The sequence below is a fragment of the Rhea pennata genome, chromosome Z (genome assembly GCF_028389875.1).
Source record: "Rhea pennata isolate bPtePen1 chromosome Z, bPtePen1.pri, whole genome shotgun sequence".
Classification (NCBI taxonomy): Eukaryota; Metazoa; Chordata; class Aves; order Rheiformes; family Rheidae; genus Rhea; species Rhea pennata.
In genome coordinates, this window is record NC_084702.1 from 77,086,414 (window position 1) to 77,100,165 (window position 13,752).

The 13,752-nt window shown below is 42.5% G+C and overlaps 1 protein-coding gene across 5 annotated transcripts in view; it reads left to right on the forward strand.

The window, feature by feature from the left end:
* The window catches only part of SETBP1 (SET binding protein 1), a 362,803-nt gene that overhangs the window by 247,377 nt on the left and 101,674 nt on the right, over positions 1 to 13,752 (forward strand). For 4 of the 5 annotated variants that reach the window (XM_062599280.1, XM_062599283.1, XM_062599282.1 and 1 more), the window contains 2 exons: positions 3,304 to 3,471; positions 9,548 to 10,289. In XM_062599280.1, coding sequence (XP_062455264.1) covers positions 3,304 to 3,471; positions 9,548 to 10,104 — 725 coding nt within the window. In that variant the 3' untranslated portion in view covers positions 10,105 to 10,289. Of the gene's footprint in view, positions 1 to 3,303; positions 3,472 to 9,547; positions 10,290 to 13,752 lie in introns of those variants that run through there. The other variant, XM_062599284.1, reaches the window with a different exon arrangement.

Genomic DNA, 13,752 nt, shown 5'->3' on the forward strand with positions numbered 1-13,752 from the left:
AAGGAAGTGTTGGACCAAGTTGGCAATCAAAGGGTGCAAGAGGATGTGGGCAGAAGAGACCTCCTAATTAGCAAAATAGAGCTGAAAGGGGCCCACTTCAAACATATGCACACAAATAAGGAAGCACATCCAGGACAGCATTATAGGAAAGCTCTCATACCTTTTCTGGGAAATCATCACAACTGGGTGCCACTTTGAAGTGCCTATGCACTAATGAACGCAGCATGGAGAACAAACAAGAGGAATGAGAGGTCTGTGAATGCTGTGATGGATAGACACAGGTTTTTTAGTGATGATAGGCTAGGAAGGAGAGGAGTTGCCCTTTATGTGACAAAGCAATTAGATTGCGTGGAGCTCTGCTGATGAACAAGTAAGGAGTTTTTTGAGAGCTTATATGTCAGAATTAGTGAGTGGACCAATATGGTCAGCATGACTGGTGTCTGCTATTGACCACCTGATCACAAAAAAGTAGATGAGGCCTTCTTCAGGCTAGCAGAAGCAGCTTCATATTCAAGTCCTCATGGGACACTTCAACCACCCCTCTATCTACTGGAGGGACATCACTACAGGGCACAAACAAAACCAGGAGGTTTCTGGAGTGCATTCATAACAACTTACTGACACAGATGATTGAAGAGCCAACAAGGAGAGGTGCTCTGCTGGACTTATACTTAAAAAGAGGGAAGGTCGGGGCAATCATGGCAGCATTAACCATGAGGTGGTAGAGTTGAGGATCCTGAGAGGGGAGAACGAGGCAAATAGCAGAATCACAACCCTGAAATTCAAGAGAGCAGATATGACCTCTTCAGGGACCTTCTTGAAAGAAGACATGGGAATCTATCCTGGGGAGAACAGTGGTCCAGGAAAGCTGACTGATATTCAAAAATCAGCTCCTCCAAGCTCAGGAATGGTCCATCCCTTTGAGCAGGAAAACAAGTGAAGGCAGCAGGAGGCTTTCATGAATGAGCAAGGAGCTCCTAACAAAACATAAAAGGAAATACAAGTACAAGGGGAGAAAGCAGGGAAAGGCGACTTAAGAGAAATATAGAGATACTGTCCAATTGTATATGAATGGGGTTAGGAAAACCAAAGCCTGGAGCTGAATCTGGTGAGGAGCATGAAGGGCGACAAGAAAGACTTCTACAAGTACCTCTGCCTGGACAGACAGATGACCTGGACAATGGTATCAAATGCACACTCAGCAAATCTGCTGATATTACAAAACTAGGAGGAGTGGCTGACACACCAGAGGACTGTACTGCCATTCAGAGGACTTCAGCAGGTAGAGAGATGGATGGGGAGGAAACTTATTAAGTTAAATGAAGGGAAGTGCAGGGTCTTCACCTGAAGGACCTCTCCACCTAGAGAGGAATAACCCCGTCCACCAGTACTGGCTGGGGTCTGACCTGCTCTGAAAGCAGTTCTACAGAGAAGGACCTGCTGATCCTGGTGGACACCAAGTTGACCATGAGCCAGCAGTGTGTCTTGTGGCAAAGATGGTCAATAGTATTCTGAGCTGTATTAGACGGTGTTGCCAGTAGGTTGAGGGAGAAGATCCTTCCCCTCTCAGCCTTGGTGAGGCCACATCTGGAGTGCTGTGTCCAGTTCTGAGCTTTCCAGTGCAAGAGAGACATGGACAACATTAGAGCAAGTCCAGTGAAGGGCTACAAAAATGATTAAGGGCTAGAGCCTCTGTCGTACAAGGAGAAGCTGAGAGAGCTGGGACCATTTAACCAGAAGAAGAGAAGAATGGGGAATCTTATCCATGTGTATAAGTATTTGAGGAAGAGAGTAAACCAGATGGAGCTAGACTCTTCTCAGTGGTCTCCAGTGGCAGGACAGGAGGCACACATTTAATACAGTAAATTTCAATTAATTATAAGAAAAAAACCCACACTATTTTACTGTGGAGGTAAGCACCTTGTGATTGACCACTAGAATAGGTTGTCCAAAGAGGTTGTGGAGTCTCCATTCTTGGAGATATTCAAAACTCAGCTGGACATGGTCCTCGGCAGACTGTTTTCACTGAGCCTGCTTGAGCAGAGGCCAAGATCCCCCAAAGATGTATTCCAACATCAGCCATTCTGGGGTTCTGTGTCATGTAGTTTAACTGCTTAAACCTGATACATCTTTGAGATCTGTGTGCAGGTTGAAATTTGAAAGGATAAGCAATTTGTGCGGAATTACCTTTGAAAAATAAATAACTGTCCTGGATATGATAAAGCCCAGTGTCACAGAGACTGGGAGCAGGTTTTCATAAGTTAGCAGAGTGAGGGCTACTGAAGTTTTATACAGAAGCAGCTGCTAGGCATTATCTAAAATGGGGGGAAAAAAAAACTTTGTTATAAAAAAGGACTGAGTCTTTTTGGCTGCCTTTCCCCTTGGGAAATTATATACTTACATATGTACATACAATATGTATACACATGCATACACACACACACATTATATATAAATGGCTGGATGCACATTCAAATATAGCAGCTATGTAATATATAAAATTTCAATCCAAGCAGTTGAAACTTGACACATTTACAAGCAAACAAAATGGGTTCAAATCATAACAAGGTTTGAGAAACATTGCCAAGGGAGGAATCTACCAGCCCTTCTTGTATAACTATTATTTTTCTTTAACGTGATCTTTTTGGAGTATTTCTAACACTCTCATTTTTTCCATGCTATAATCCATGTGCGAATAATTATGATTATGTCAGAATCTGTTGGTAGAAAAGTGTATGACAAAGTTTTTTTTCATTTTTTTTATATGCTCCCACCTCCTTGATGACTTGCAAGGTAAATTTTCATTAGGAAGGGTATTCCTAAAAAACAAGTAAAAGTGTAATGTGCTTTAGGGAATTACATGCTGAGGCTGTTTCTGATGCCTGCCCCTTACTCAGACAAAACACCCACGGAGCCAAGTGATTGTAGAACAGAAGTATATAAGTGTGTGGAGAATATACTATGCAGGGAATGATAAATAGACTAGAGAAATGAAGCATGTCTGTCTTTATACATATGTGTGTGTGTGTGTTTGCTTTGAGAAGAAAAAACAGTCACTCGGAATTACTGTGTTGGTTTACCATTGTTTTTAGAGATCAGCGATGGTACATCCTGAAGCAAAATTATTCAAAGCAAACAAAAATCATGATCCTTGCTAGTATTAAGACCATATTCCAAGCACATATACTGGGAAACACATAAATATGTTAGGGCAGCAAAGACTAGAACTGGCTACCCATTTGCAGATATTGTCGAGTTAGGTTAGTTCATCAGTGTTCATCAACATTTTATTTCTTTCCCCAGGAATTGCAGGTCCCCACTTAAAAGCAGATCAGACTTCACTTCATAGTAAAATGGAAAGTTCTGCCTGTAACATGATGACCAGAAGGAAACCAGCAGCTGTTGACAGTGTTGCAATGCCAACTCCAGTATTATCTCTCCTACCTTCATCATCAGCAACATCTGAAGCAGGTAATGTTTTCCTCCATCCCCTCTGTTTATTCACAGTCGTCTTCCTTCATGCATGCTTGTAAGGATCTTCCAGATTTAAGTGGTTGCGTTGGAGTATGCAAATGTGCATATCTGATGTGATAATCAGGCTGTAATTTTTCTAATATTTGCTTATCATGATGATATCTTGGCATATCAAATCTATTTCATTCACATGCTGCTATTTGTACAATAATAAGGACATAAGTAGCACCAATCCGTACGGTCTAGCAGGGGACTATGACTTGTGAGTGCTCTTCTCAGCCCTGTTGTTCATCTCTTTGAATATCCTCATCCCTGTAGTATGAATATGCCAAATACACAGTGAATATCTAAAGGGCAGTTAAGATTTCTTTTTGCATACTCCAGTGATTTTAGCATAATATTCTGTCTTGCAAATGTGAAATTGTCTGGTGCAATGAACTGTGATTTAAAATATATTGGAATAAATAAGTCAGGGTAGCATGTTTTTCAATCAACTTATATTTTGTGCTTCTATTCTGAATCAGATCAGAAAGCTGGTAGCTTTCTGCAGTCAGAAATTGAGCCAAGTCATTCAGTCATTGTTGTGCCTTTTCTCAAGCACAGAAGTTAATCTTGCATTGTGTCTTAATTTCCAATGAATGGGGAACCCTCAGTGCATTACCCTATATATACCCATTAGGAGTTTCTTGGTCTTGTCAAACCTTTGATTCCACATTCACCAAAAATTCACTGGCATCACTGAGTTACATGATTATATATTTAACTATGCAACTGGAAGTGCGCTTGCAGTGTACTCCTTTTGAGTTTCCTCTAGTCTCCTGAATAAATGTTGAAAACAAGGGATCCACACTGTAAAGTAGTGACTTTTATAATGATAAATTTTTCTGTAAGAAAAATCAGGAATCTCCATTTAGCCCTTAATACCTTTCTATATATAAACTAAGGGCAGATTTTTAATGAAGTGGAGAACGAAAGCACACAAATTTTTTATGATCGGTTTCAAGATGAAAGTGTATGCCTGACTGCATAGTTCATTCTTTCCATTTTCAGAAGTCTAATTAAATTGTTGCTTTATCTGTAGCCCAGATGTGGAAATAATTTAGCGAAAACTAAGAGAAAACCGTGTTAATGGGAAAACAGGACAGTGCTACAGGTTTCCTGTAATTAAGGGGGAGCTCTTTGAAAATGTCTCCGTTCAAACCAAGTTGGCAAACCAAGCCCAGCCGTTGAGCTGTTGAGCAAGCTCTTCTCCATGCAGTGCTCTGGCGAGTAGCCTCAGGCACCTCCAAAGGGATCTAGAATGACAGGCAGGAAGATTGATCTTTACTGTCACGGACATGCCAAAGCCACCTCGAATGAAGTTAGGGGACTAAAGGAGAACCTCCAGGCAGTGTGATCTACCTGGGCATGCCTCCTCCTCTGACATGGCTGTGCTGTAGTCAGTCATTTGGCCTGCCTAAGACTACCATTGGAAATGTATACTTTTGGTCTAGCTTTCTTTCTCTCTTGGCCTCAGAAGCTATTTCCTGAGTCATATTAATCCTCCGGTCCTTCCCGGCATGGCTCGTGGGGTCATTTCCATTTGTTCTCCAGCTATGAGACAAAGCAACAGTGCACATGTACCTCGAGGAGCAGAGAAACTCCAGTCCTTCGTGCACCTTATTTTAAATGTGTAAAGCTGTTTTTTAAGGCAGTTCTTGCTGATTCATTTGCAATACTCGTGACTCACCCAGGGCGGCTAGGTGAGGTTGTTTGTAGATGGGGAGTTGGGAAAGGATGGAAGGAAAGCGCCAGGGCTTGGCTGGAGAGAAAGCAGCAGCAGCAGAGTGCAGTGCCAGCGTGTAACTTTTTACAGTTTGTTTTCACAGCCTGCGTTCGAGACGTGGTGTTTGCAGAGGGTACCGCAGTGTGCGGGTCTCGAACAGCACAGGGCAAGCCTCGCTCAGCTGTTTGCGGAGAGCAGAACAAAACTGCCGAGGCTTATCTGAGTTACCAGTGTCTTTCAAGGCCAGACCTCTTCCCTCTCCTAGTGCTCTCTAGTGAGCTTAGAGAACGATCTCCTCTAAAAAGGGTCCTCTGTGTGGAGGAAGGGGAAAATCAGGAAGCATTTTTCTCCTGACAGCCTTTCATAGACGGTTTAGTTCCTTCTTTTGTTGAGCTCTGATTGCTTTTTTCCACAGTCTTGAATTTTCAGGTTATGGCTTGCTTCTTTCTGTCTTTCCAAGTCTCCAGGCAGGTCCTGCGGTGGGAAGATGAGAAGGTGTCTCTTCCCACACCTCTCTGCATTGTCAAAATCAGGCTGCCTCTGTATGCAGCTGCGCTGAGAGGAAATGGCCTAATTGCTGCAAGTAGGTAGACATCCACATTTGGGAACGGCCACAGAGCAAGCAAAGGTTCAGACAAGCTCTTATTGAGTCTCTGCTGCTTCAAGTGGTTACAATCTCCGTTTACTTTCGGCCAGATGGTGCCAGATAGTGTTAGGCCTTCGTGGAGGCAGTGCCTGGCCCTGCAGCCCGGGGAAGCAGGGGGAGATAACTGTGCCCAGGCAGCATGGTCCCCTGCTGCACTCCCCGATATACGGAGGCTGCCATCTTGCTGTATCATCTCTTTAGGAGCATATTTCCTCCTCATCTGCCTGTGCGTAGATGGATGAGAACAACAAAGTCTAAAAGCAATGAAGACCAACCAGGTCCCAGGGTTGGGGGGATCTGCCTGAAAAAAAGGGAAAAGTTTAGTACTTTGGTTTTAAGCTAAGCAGTATATCACATGGCAATACAGCAAAATGTTTTATATCAAAGATTGCTCACCAAGAGCTTCCAGATGAGTTGATAACACCTAATGGCTCTCACTTCAGTAGTGGTTTATTTTGGCAGATCTCCCTGATATTTTGTCATATGCACACCTCATCAAATCTTCCTCCTGCAGGCGCATCAGACTCCTTTCTACACAGTCTCTCCACTCCAAATGTAGAATCAGATGTCCCTGACTACAATGCAAAATAATACTGGCTTTCCAAATATGTCCTTTAAAAAAGCTTGATATAAAAAGATATTAATTATTCAAGACATACATTCTGACCGTTGACAGAATATGTAACACAGCTCAAATACATTCTAAAGCTTGGGAGTTCAGAGGCTTAGTAGGGAGAAAGGCAAAACATTATTAGTAGCTTCAAACAAGCTTCCTGAGAAAGTAATAAACACCTCAAAGCATTTGCAGAAAAAAAATTAGTGCGGTAAGCCAGCACGGAACAACTTCTTGCTAAATGAGAGAGTAAGTTTCAGTCCACAGGGGAAAGAGATGTCTGCTTGCTAATTTATAAGAGGGCACGGTATCTAAATATCATGACAGAAGACACTGATAGTGGTATTGAGCTCTCAGATTTACGTCTAATTGTAGGCACCTGCTCATAACTGTCTTCATATCAGTTACTTTTGGAGAACTGGGCAGTTCAGCAGAAAGCAGACATCAACGTTGGCTCTACACAATCACTGTCTGCCGTAGGGCTGTGCTCAGTTTTCTAAGCCTGGGGCTGGCCGATAGGACACAGGGCTTGCAGGAGACTTGCACTCTCCTTGTCCATTCTCTGGGTCTTAAGAGGGTTCCCATGGTCATCTCTTACTTTAGAAAAACAAGTCCTCCTCTCCTGTCCATGTTGACTGCAATGGGATGTTAATGCTGAGCTGCAGAAATAACAGATTCTGATAGATCTCAGTAAAGACATAAAATCTTTGCAGATACTTGGCTAATGTTTATTTTCAGATTCATTTCTTGTCCTTTGGCTTACTTTCTTTGTATCGAAAGACGAGTTTAATGCCAAATCTCCTGATTTCACCATAGACCTTGCAATTTGTATTGTATTTTTGCTGAAATTTTCGCGTGCCAAATTTCCACCATGAGCCAAAAAATTTCAACTTTAGTTTCTGAAAAAAAAATGCATCTTGAACTTGTGGGCTTTGCAAAGCAAATCCTGAAAACATACCCTGGATGTAGCCATGAAATGCAAAATGTGGACAGCAAATACAGAGAATGTGTAAAATATTTGATTTCTTAAAATCTCATGACCTGAAGCCACTCTTAGGACAGGGTAAGGGTCAGGGGACAAGTGACTCAAAGGAGTCAAATGCTTATAGCTGGAAATATTGGGAAAATGTATGTCAATCACCAGTGAGGCCAGATGAGAGTAATTGTTTTATGTGACAGCGATCTAAGCTTTTTGATCAGATGACTGAGAAATAACACACTCACTGCCGCTTGCCCTTAGGGCTCTGAAATCCACACGTTTTAGGGGTGACCTACTTGAGAGGAGTTTTGTGCAACTAATTAGGTTCTCCCTAGCAATTTCAATATTTTATTTCCTTTCTCTTTTTCTTTGGTACCAAAATGACTGCATTCCTCTTTTCTTTTGTCCTCTGTGAATCACAAACTGTAAATGAGTTTTATTTTTTCTTTTTGGTGTGGGGAGTGGGTTACATATGGAAAATGTATTTTGTTTTGTAATTAATGAAAACCAGACTTTGGGAAGTTAGCCATCCAGGTCTTTATTTATAAGAGAGCATATGTCTGTGTTTTGTTTATGACTCACTCCTACTTCTTGCATTGTAACTTGGGTTTGTTTACGCAAGCTCTTTGCTGAATCCAAGCAACATGGTGGTATAAGAGCCAATAATTTGTGTTCTCCAAAAGGGGAGGACAGTGAATGAGGTTTGTATGCTGAAACTGTCATATCCCATACTGAGCAAGGAAAGATTCTGCCACTTGACGGCTTCTGGTTATCTACAGAAAATGCTACAATAGCAACTTTATTTTAAACTACTGCTAGAAGATTGGGCTGTTAGCCATGAAGGGAGTGATAACCCCCAAATGAACCTTTCTCGAAATCTTGGCTGCTCCGGAAACTTCAAGGATTTCAAACCCAAATAACTGCTTGACAGTCAGGTGTAAATTAAGTTTGCAAGTAGATGTGGGCTGAGGTTAATTTAGTGGGATGTTTTATTCTTTACTGAAAAGAATTTCTGAACTCCATCATTTCTTTTCCAGCAGTGCAGAACGGATATGTTAGGAGTGAAAGGGAGCACCAGTTATTGCAATAGCAGAATTAATACAGGCTGTTTCTCCCACAGAGGAGTAGTTACTTCTAATCCATGTGCAGATTCTGAACTCTGAACAGATGCCACGATCAGTAAAGAACAATTAAACAATTTAAGAAAAACAAGCAAGGTCTCATGTCCTAAGCAAACCACCAGGAGCCAAGAAATGCTGGATTCTCTTTCCAGGTCTGACAGTGACTCACAACGTGACCTTGGCAGAAGACTTAGCTGCCTTGGACTTCATTCAGAGCTCGACTACAGTGTTCTGAATCAGGAGTAAGCTTGCTTTGGAGGCCATTAAAGTCAATTATCTGACTGAGTAGTTTCAGCTAGTATCTGCAGAGATGATACTAAAGAAACCCAAACTGGGGCAACAAATTTGCCACAGGTGAGGAGAGCCAGGGAGCTTATCTGCATCCACTTGTTTCAGTAACAAAACTTTTTATACTAACTGACGTCCAATTTGAGCATTAAAGACCAAAGGCAGGGTGTAGGGAGTCTATATTTGGCATATACAAAGTTTAATAGCTGGTCTGGTAAGCCAATATGCCACCTATATTAAGCAGCCCTTTCTTCTCTCCCACTAGAGATTTAGAAATGAGGAAGTGAGGTTGAAGGAAACCCATAATAAAACATTGCTGCAGAAAAATTCTGTTGCTTTAGAAGAGGAGAGAGCTGTAGAGAGATCCCTGAGGACTGTTTAATAGTCAAAGTTGTAAGCGTTTCCATCTAGGCTAGTGACAAAGGAGGTAAAAGCAATTCTTCTGGGGCTGTCACTGTAGTAAATAATCTTTTCATTTTTTTTAATTGCTTTTCTATGCAGAGTCCTGTCTCATGGCCATTGCTTCTTCAGTCTTAATAGACTTAATTCAGCCTACTAGACTTAAAAGCATCTAGTCTTGATGGTACTAGAAGTGGGAGAAAGATGGTTTCCGTTCACTTTTGCCTTATCCGTTCCTGTTTCTACCCTTGTCTCCCTACAGCCAGCCCACCGCTGAAAAAAAGGTTCAAGCGCCGTGAAATCGAAGCAATCCAGTGTGAGGTGCGCAAGATGTGCAACTACACCAAGATCCTGTCCACAAAGAAGAACCTGGATCACGTGAACAAAATCCTGAAAGCCAAGCGGCTGCAGAGACAATCAAAGACAGGCAATAACTTCGTCAAGAAAAGGAGAGGGCGTCCCAGGAAGCAACCTCTCTCATTCGACGAAGACTCCAGAGACCAAATGCCCGTTCTGGAAAAATGCATTGACCTTCCCAGCAAAAGAGGTCAGAGACCTACGCTGAATCCTTTACTTTTGGAACAAGCAGCCACCCAAGATACAATCATGGCCACCATCGAGGCTGTCATACACATGGCTCGAGAGACGCCACCTCCACTGCCTCCTCTCCCACCTCCCCCTCCTCCTCCTCCCCTGCCTCCGCCTCGGACACCGCGAGTCGGGAAGAGGAAAAGCAAGTCCCCGCAGGAGGAGGAGGAGGACGTGAAGGTGAAACGGCATCGGAAAGGCAGAGGGAGCGAGAGCGAAGGCCTCCCCTAGCGCCAAGGCACCTCGTCGAGCTTGGGGCACTCCAGGACTGAAGGTGCGAGGTCCGCTCAGCACCCGCAGCAGCATCAGACTCACTCGTCCCTCCAGTAGCACGGCAGCCGAAAGCCCTCGGCGGAGAGCTGGCCAGCAGTGATTCGCATCTTCCTCTTCATCAACTTTGGCACCAGCCCCGAGGAAAAAGGGGGGACGGGACGAGGGTGGGGGATGGACCGGTGGGGACAGGGAGGGCGGGGAGGGTGTCAAAGTTAGCAAAACCATCTACTTTTTGCCGAATTTCCAAAAACTAATCCGCATCTCAGCATTGCTGTTCTCATACCGTACCCTGAAGCGGGAGGTTGTCCGCGCAGTAAGCTGAACATTGTCGTTAGAGCTGCACGCTCGACTCTGATTCTGTTTGGTGGGCCAGGTGAAACTAAGAGTAACCATACCATAGTAGAAATCACCGTTAAAAAAAAAGGGAAAAAAAAACAACAAAAAAATGTAATTTTCTCAACTGTGATCTTGGTTATAATCTGTTTGAATTATTTTTCTTTTTCAGTTTTATATACCTATCAGACTTTGGGGCAGCATAACCCAAAACACCTGACTCCTGCTAGAACTATATGTTTTTTTTTCTCATTTACTTGCCTAGTTAAAACTAGCTGCAATATAGGCAATAGAAAAGTAGAGACTTACATGCGCACACACTCACTCCGAGTGCTATCCCAAGGAACGATGGAATATCATAGTATTTAAAATAAGGTGTACATGGATGTTCAATTAATGATAGCATTTTCTGTGAAGCAACTTGGCATTTTCAATGGCATGTGAAAAAAGGGGTCATCTGTCAACCAAGTTGTTTTGATGCTCGGTACATATGAGTAGAGAACAGCAAGGCACTTCTGGGGAATAGAGTTATAGCAAACACGGAAAAAATCACCAAAAAAAATAGAAAAGAGAAAAGAAAAAAATAGGACAGAAAAATAGAGTAAAAAGACAGGGCCCAAACCTACCAGTTCTTACCACCTGCAATTCCCGATGAAATTGATGGGAAATCCAGGATCTAATTATTTGCATTGGGTAGCAATGCCTTGATACGTTCTTTTAAAGAAAATAGCTAAAGTAGATTGTTTTAAAAAAAATAGAAGACAAAACCCTATGGAAAATAGGTTCTTTCTTGGCAATTATTTCTTAAAAAAGAAAAGGAATAAGTGTTCTTATCTGAAAAATAAAAATAAAAATGTTCAAAGGGTATCACCACTGCAATTGTATTAATGCCACTTTGGACATGTTCTCCAAGTTGTGGTTGCCTTAATAAACTAAAAAAAATTTTTTTTTTGTACATAATGTAATTATAAAGCTCTCAGTCTGCATGGATGCAAACTGTGTGTGACAAATCGTCTCTTTAAATGGTCAGTTCAAACTGTACATTTCTCATTCGAGTTGTACGTTAGCCATTGATTTAACTTGGGTAAAACACCCAAGCTCCATTTCTACAGCCCAATTAAAATGTTTAACTAAAACGAAGACTGAACGTGAAGCTGTTCCATTGCAGTAACAATGCTTTTAAAAAAGTCAGTTATTGGATTTGGAAATAGGTACTTTCAATTTTATTTTATTTCTTTGTCAAGACTTTCAGTACTCTAACCACCTGGCATGGCAAGATGGATATTAAAATGGGAAAGGGGGGAGGGAAAATTCCAGCAAGGGGGTGGGGAGTGTAGTTATTTAATGATTCAGAAGCCAACTGTATTCCCTTTTTTGAGAAATCTTTGAACTGACTTATCGCCAAGGAAACTTCAAATAGCACGACACTAAAAAAAAAAAAAAAAAAGAACAAACAAAAAAAGAAAGTCCCCACAAAAAATACTGCATTTCTATTCTGTTATTTATTTACAAAAAAAATCATATCAAGACTATGGTGTTAAAGGGACACTGTAAACATACAGCTCATTATTTTTATAGGCTGATTTTTCTTCTGTGATAGCACCTTAGCTTATTGAAACTGAATGCATTTGGGGGTTGCGGTTGGGGGTATGGGCAAGGGGATGCTTTTTTTTTATAGGCTGGAACAAATCTTGAGGTCCCCTCTCCTTAAGCCAAGAGGGAATCGCAGAATCTTGTTTCCAATTTGTTTCGCATCGTTCATCATACTCGTTTGCACATTTTGTTTTCCAATTAACGCAGCTTAGAAACAAACTGGTCAGATGCTCCTTCAGCTACAACCAATTTTGCCTCTCAGTTCCCTCGAGTTAGCACGGCGTGATTGATTGAAGTTGGAGGCCTGCAGAAACCACGCTTCAGCCTCCTCCAGCTCCTCCCTTCTCCCTAAAAAAAGCATTTGACTGAGATTTAGTTTATCCAGAAGTTTGGTGGTTTTTTTTGTTTTTTTTTTCCCAATCTCTCCCTTGGGCCTGACAGGAGTTGACAGTGTCTCTTTAAATGCAAAGAAAAAAAGAAAGAAAAAAAAAAGCCTGCGTTATTCCAGGTAGTCTCTAGGTTGGAATTAAGCCAGATGCCAACCCGTCCTTGGTTTCATAGCCGGCGACCTGCTCATTAGCACCCGTGGAAATTCCAGCGTGGCGCGAGCAGAGTCGAGGTCTGCAAGGACCAAGTCCTCTCTCCGGATGCCCGCGGGGGCGTCGGGACGTGCCAGACCCTGCCGGGCGCCGTGATGGGCTGGAGGCAGGCGCTGGGGCTTGGCTGCGCGTCCAGGGGACGGCCCCGTCTGGCTCACGGGCAGATTAGCTCGTTAATTTGTATGAGTGCAGGCTGGAGATACTGTTAGGTGGCACTCAGAATTTGCGTGCTGCATGTTGCCTAGTCTACAAATATGATAAGCAAGTTGCTGACAGAATAATATTATAAGGCGATGTACTACATGCAGATCATAAAGGATTTAGTTTTAGGGCTTAAGGCTAAAATCCCACTCCTGCAGTTTATCACCCAACAATATTCCAGTAATGAGCTTTTTTGATCCCCCCCCCCCCCTACTACTAGGAAGATTTACTAAGGAACTCTCTAAACTCTCTCCATACATTTCCAAGAACTGTAAAAAAAAAAACCCAGGCAAAAGCCCTCTTTGCTTATTAAGACCAAAAAAAAGACCTTTCAAACCTCTCTGGTGTGTCACAGATGACCGCACATCTTAGCATTCTTCAATAAAAAGGCAAAACAAAATCACGTGGCTCAGAGTCACATGAAATGAGGCCATGGGTTTGCATCCTCTCCGTGGGTCTTCTATTCTTCAACCCAGCATAAAACAAGGAAAGGGGACAAGTGTGCGGGGAGAGAGGAAAAGAGAAAGGCTCATGTCTCCAATAGCTTCCTACTGCCGGTTTCTTGAGCCCTGAATTACTCAATTTTCTGTGAAGCACCTTGCATGTTTTTGGGTAGCCGTCAGGAGAAAAGAAAAAAAAAAAAGAAAAAAAAGCAAGGGATAATAGCAATTGGCTACTACAGCATGGCCCGTGCCTCTCCGTTTTACAGCAATGCTTTGGACCGTTCGTGTAGAATATTCTGTTTGTATTGTCGCGTTTTTTGGCTAGCGTCTGGTGCACTGAGGTGCTGGTTCATCCCTGGGCTTCTAAGTGCCGCAGCAATACAGCCGATGAACAGTAACTGTCGTTCCATCCACACGGATTCCCCCGACTCTTATTT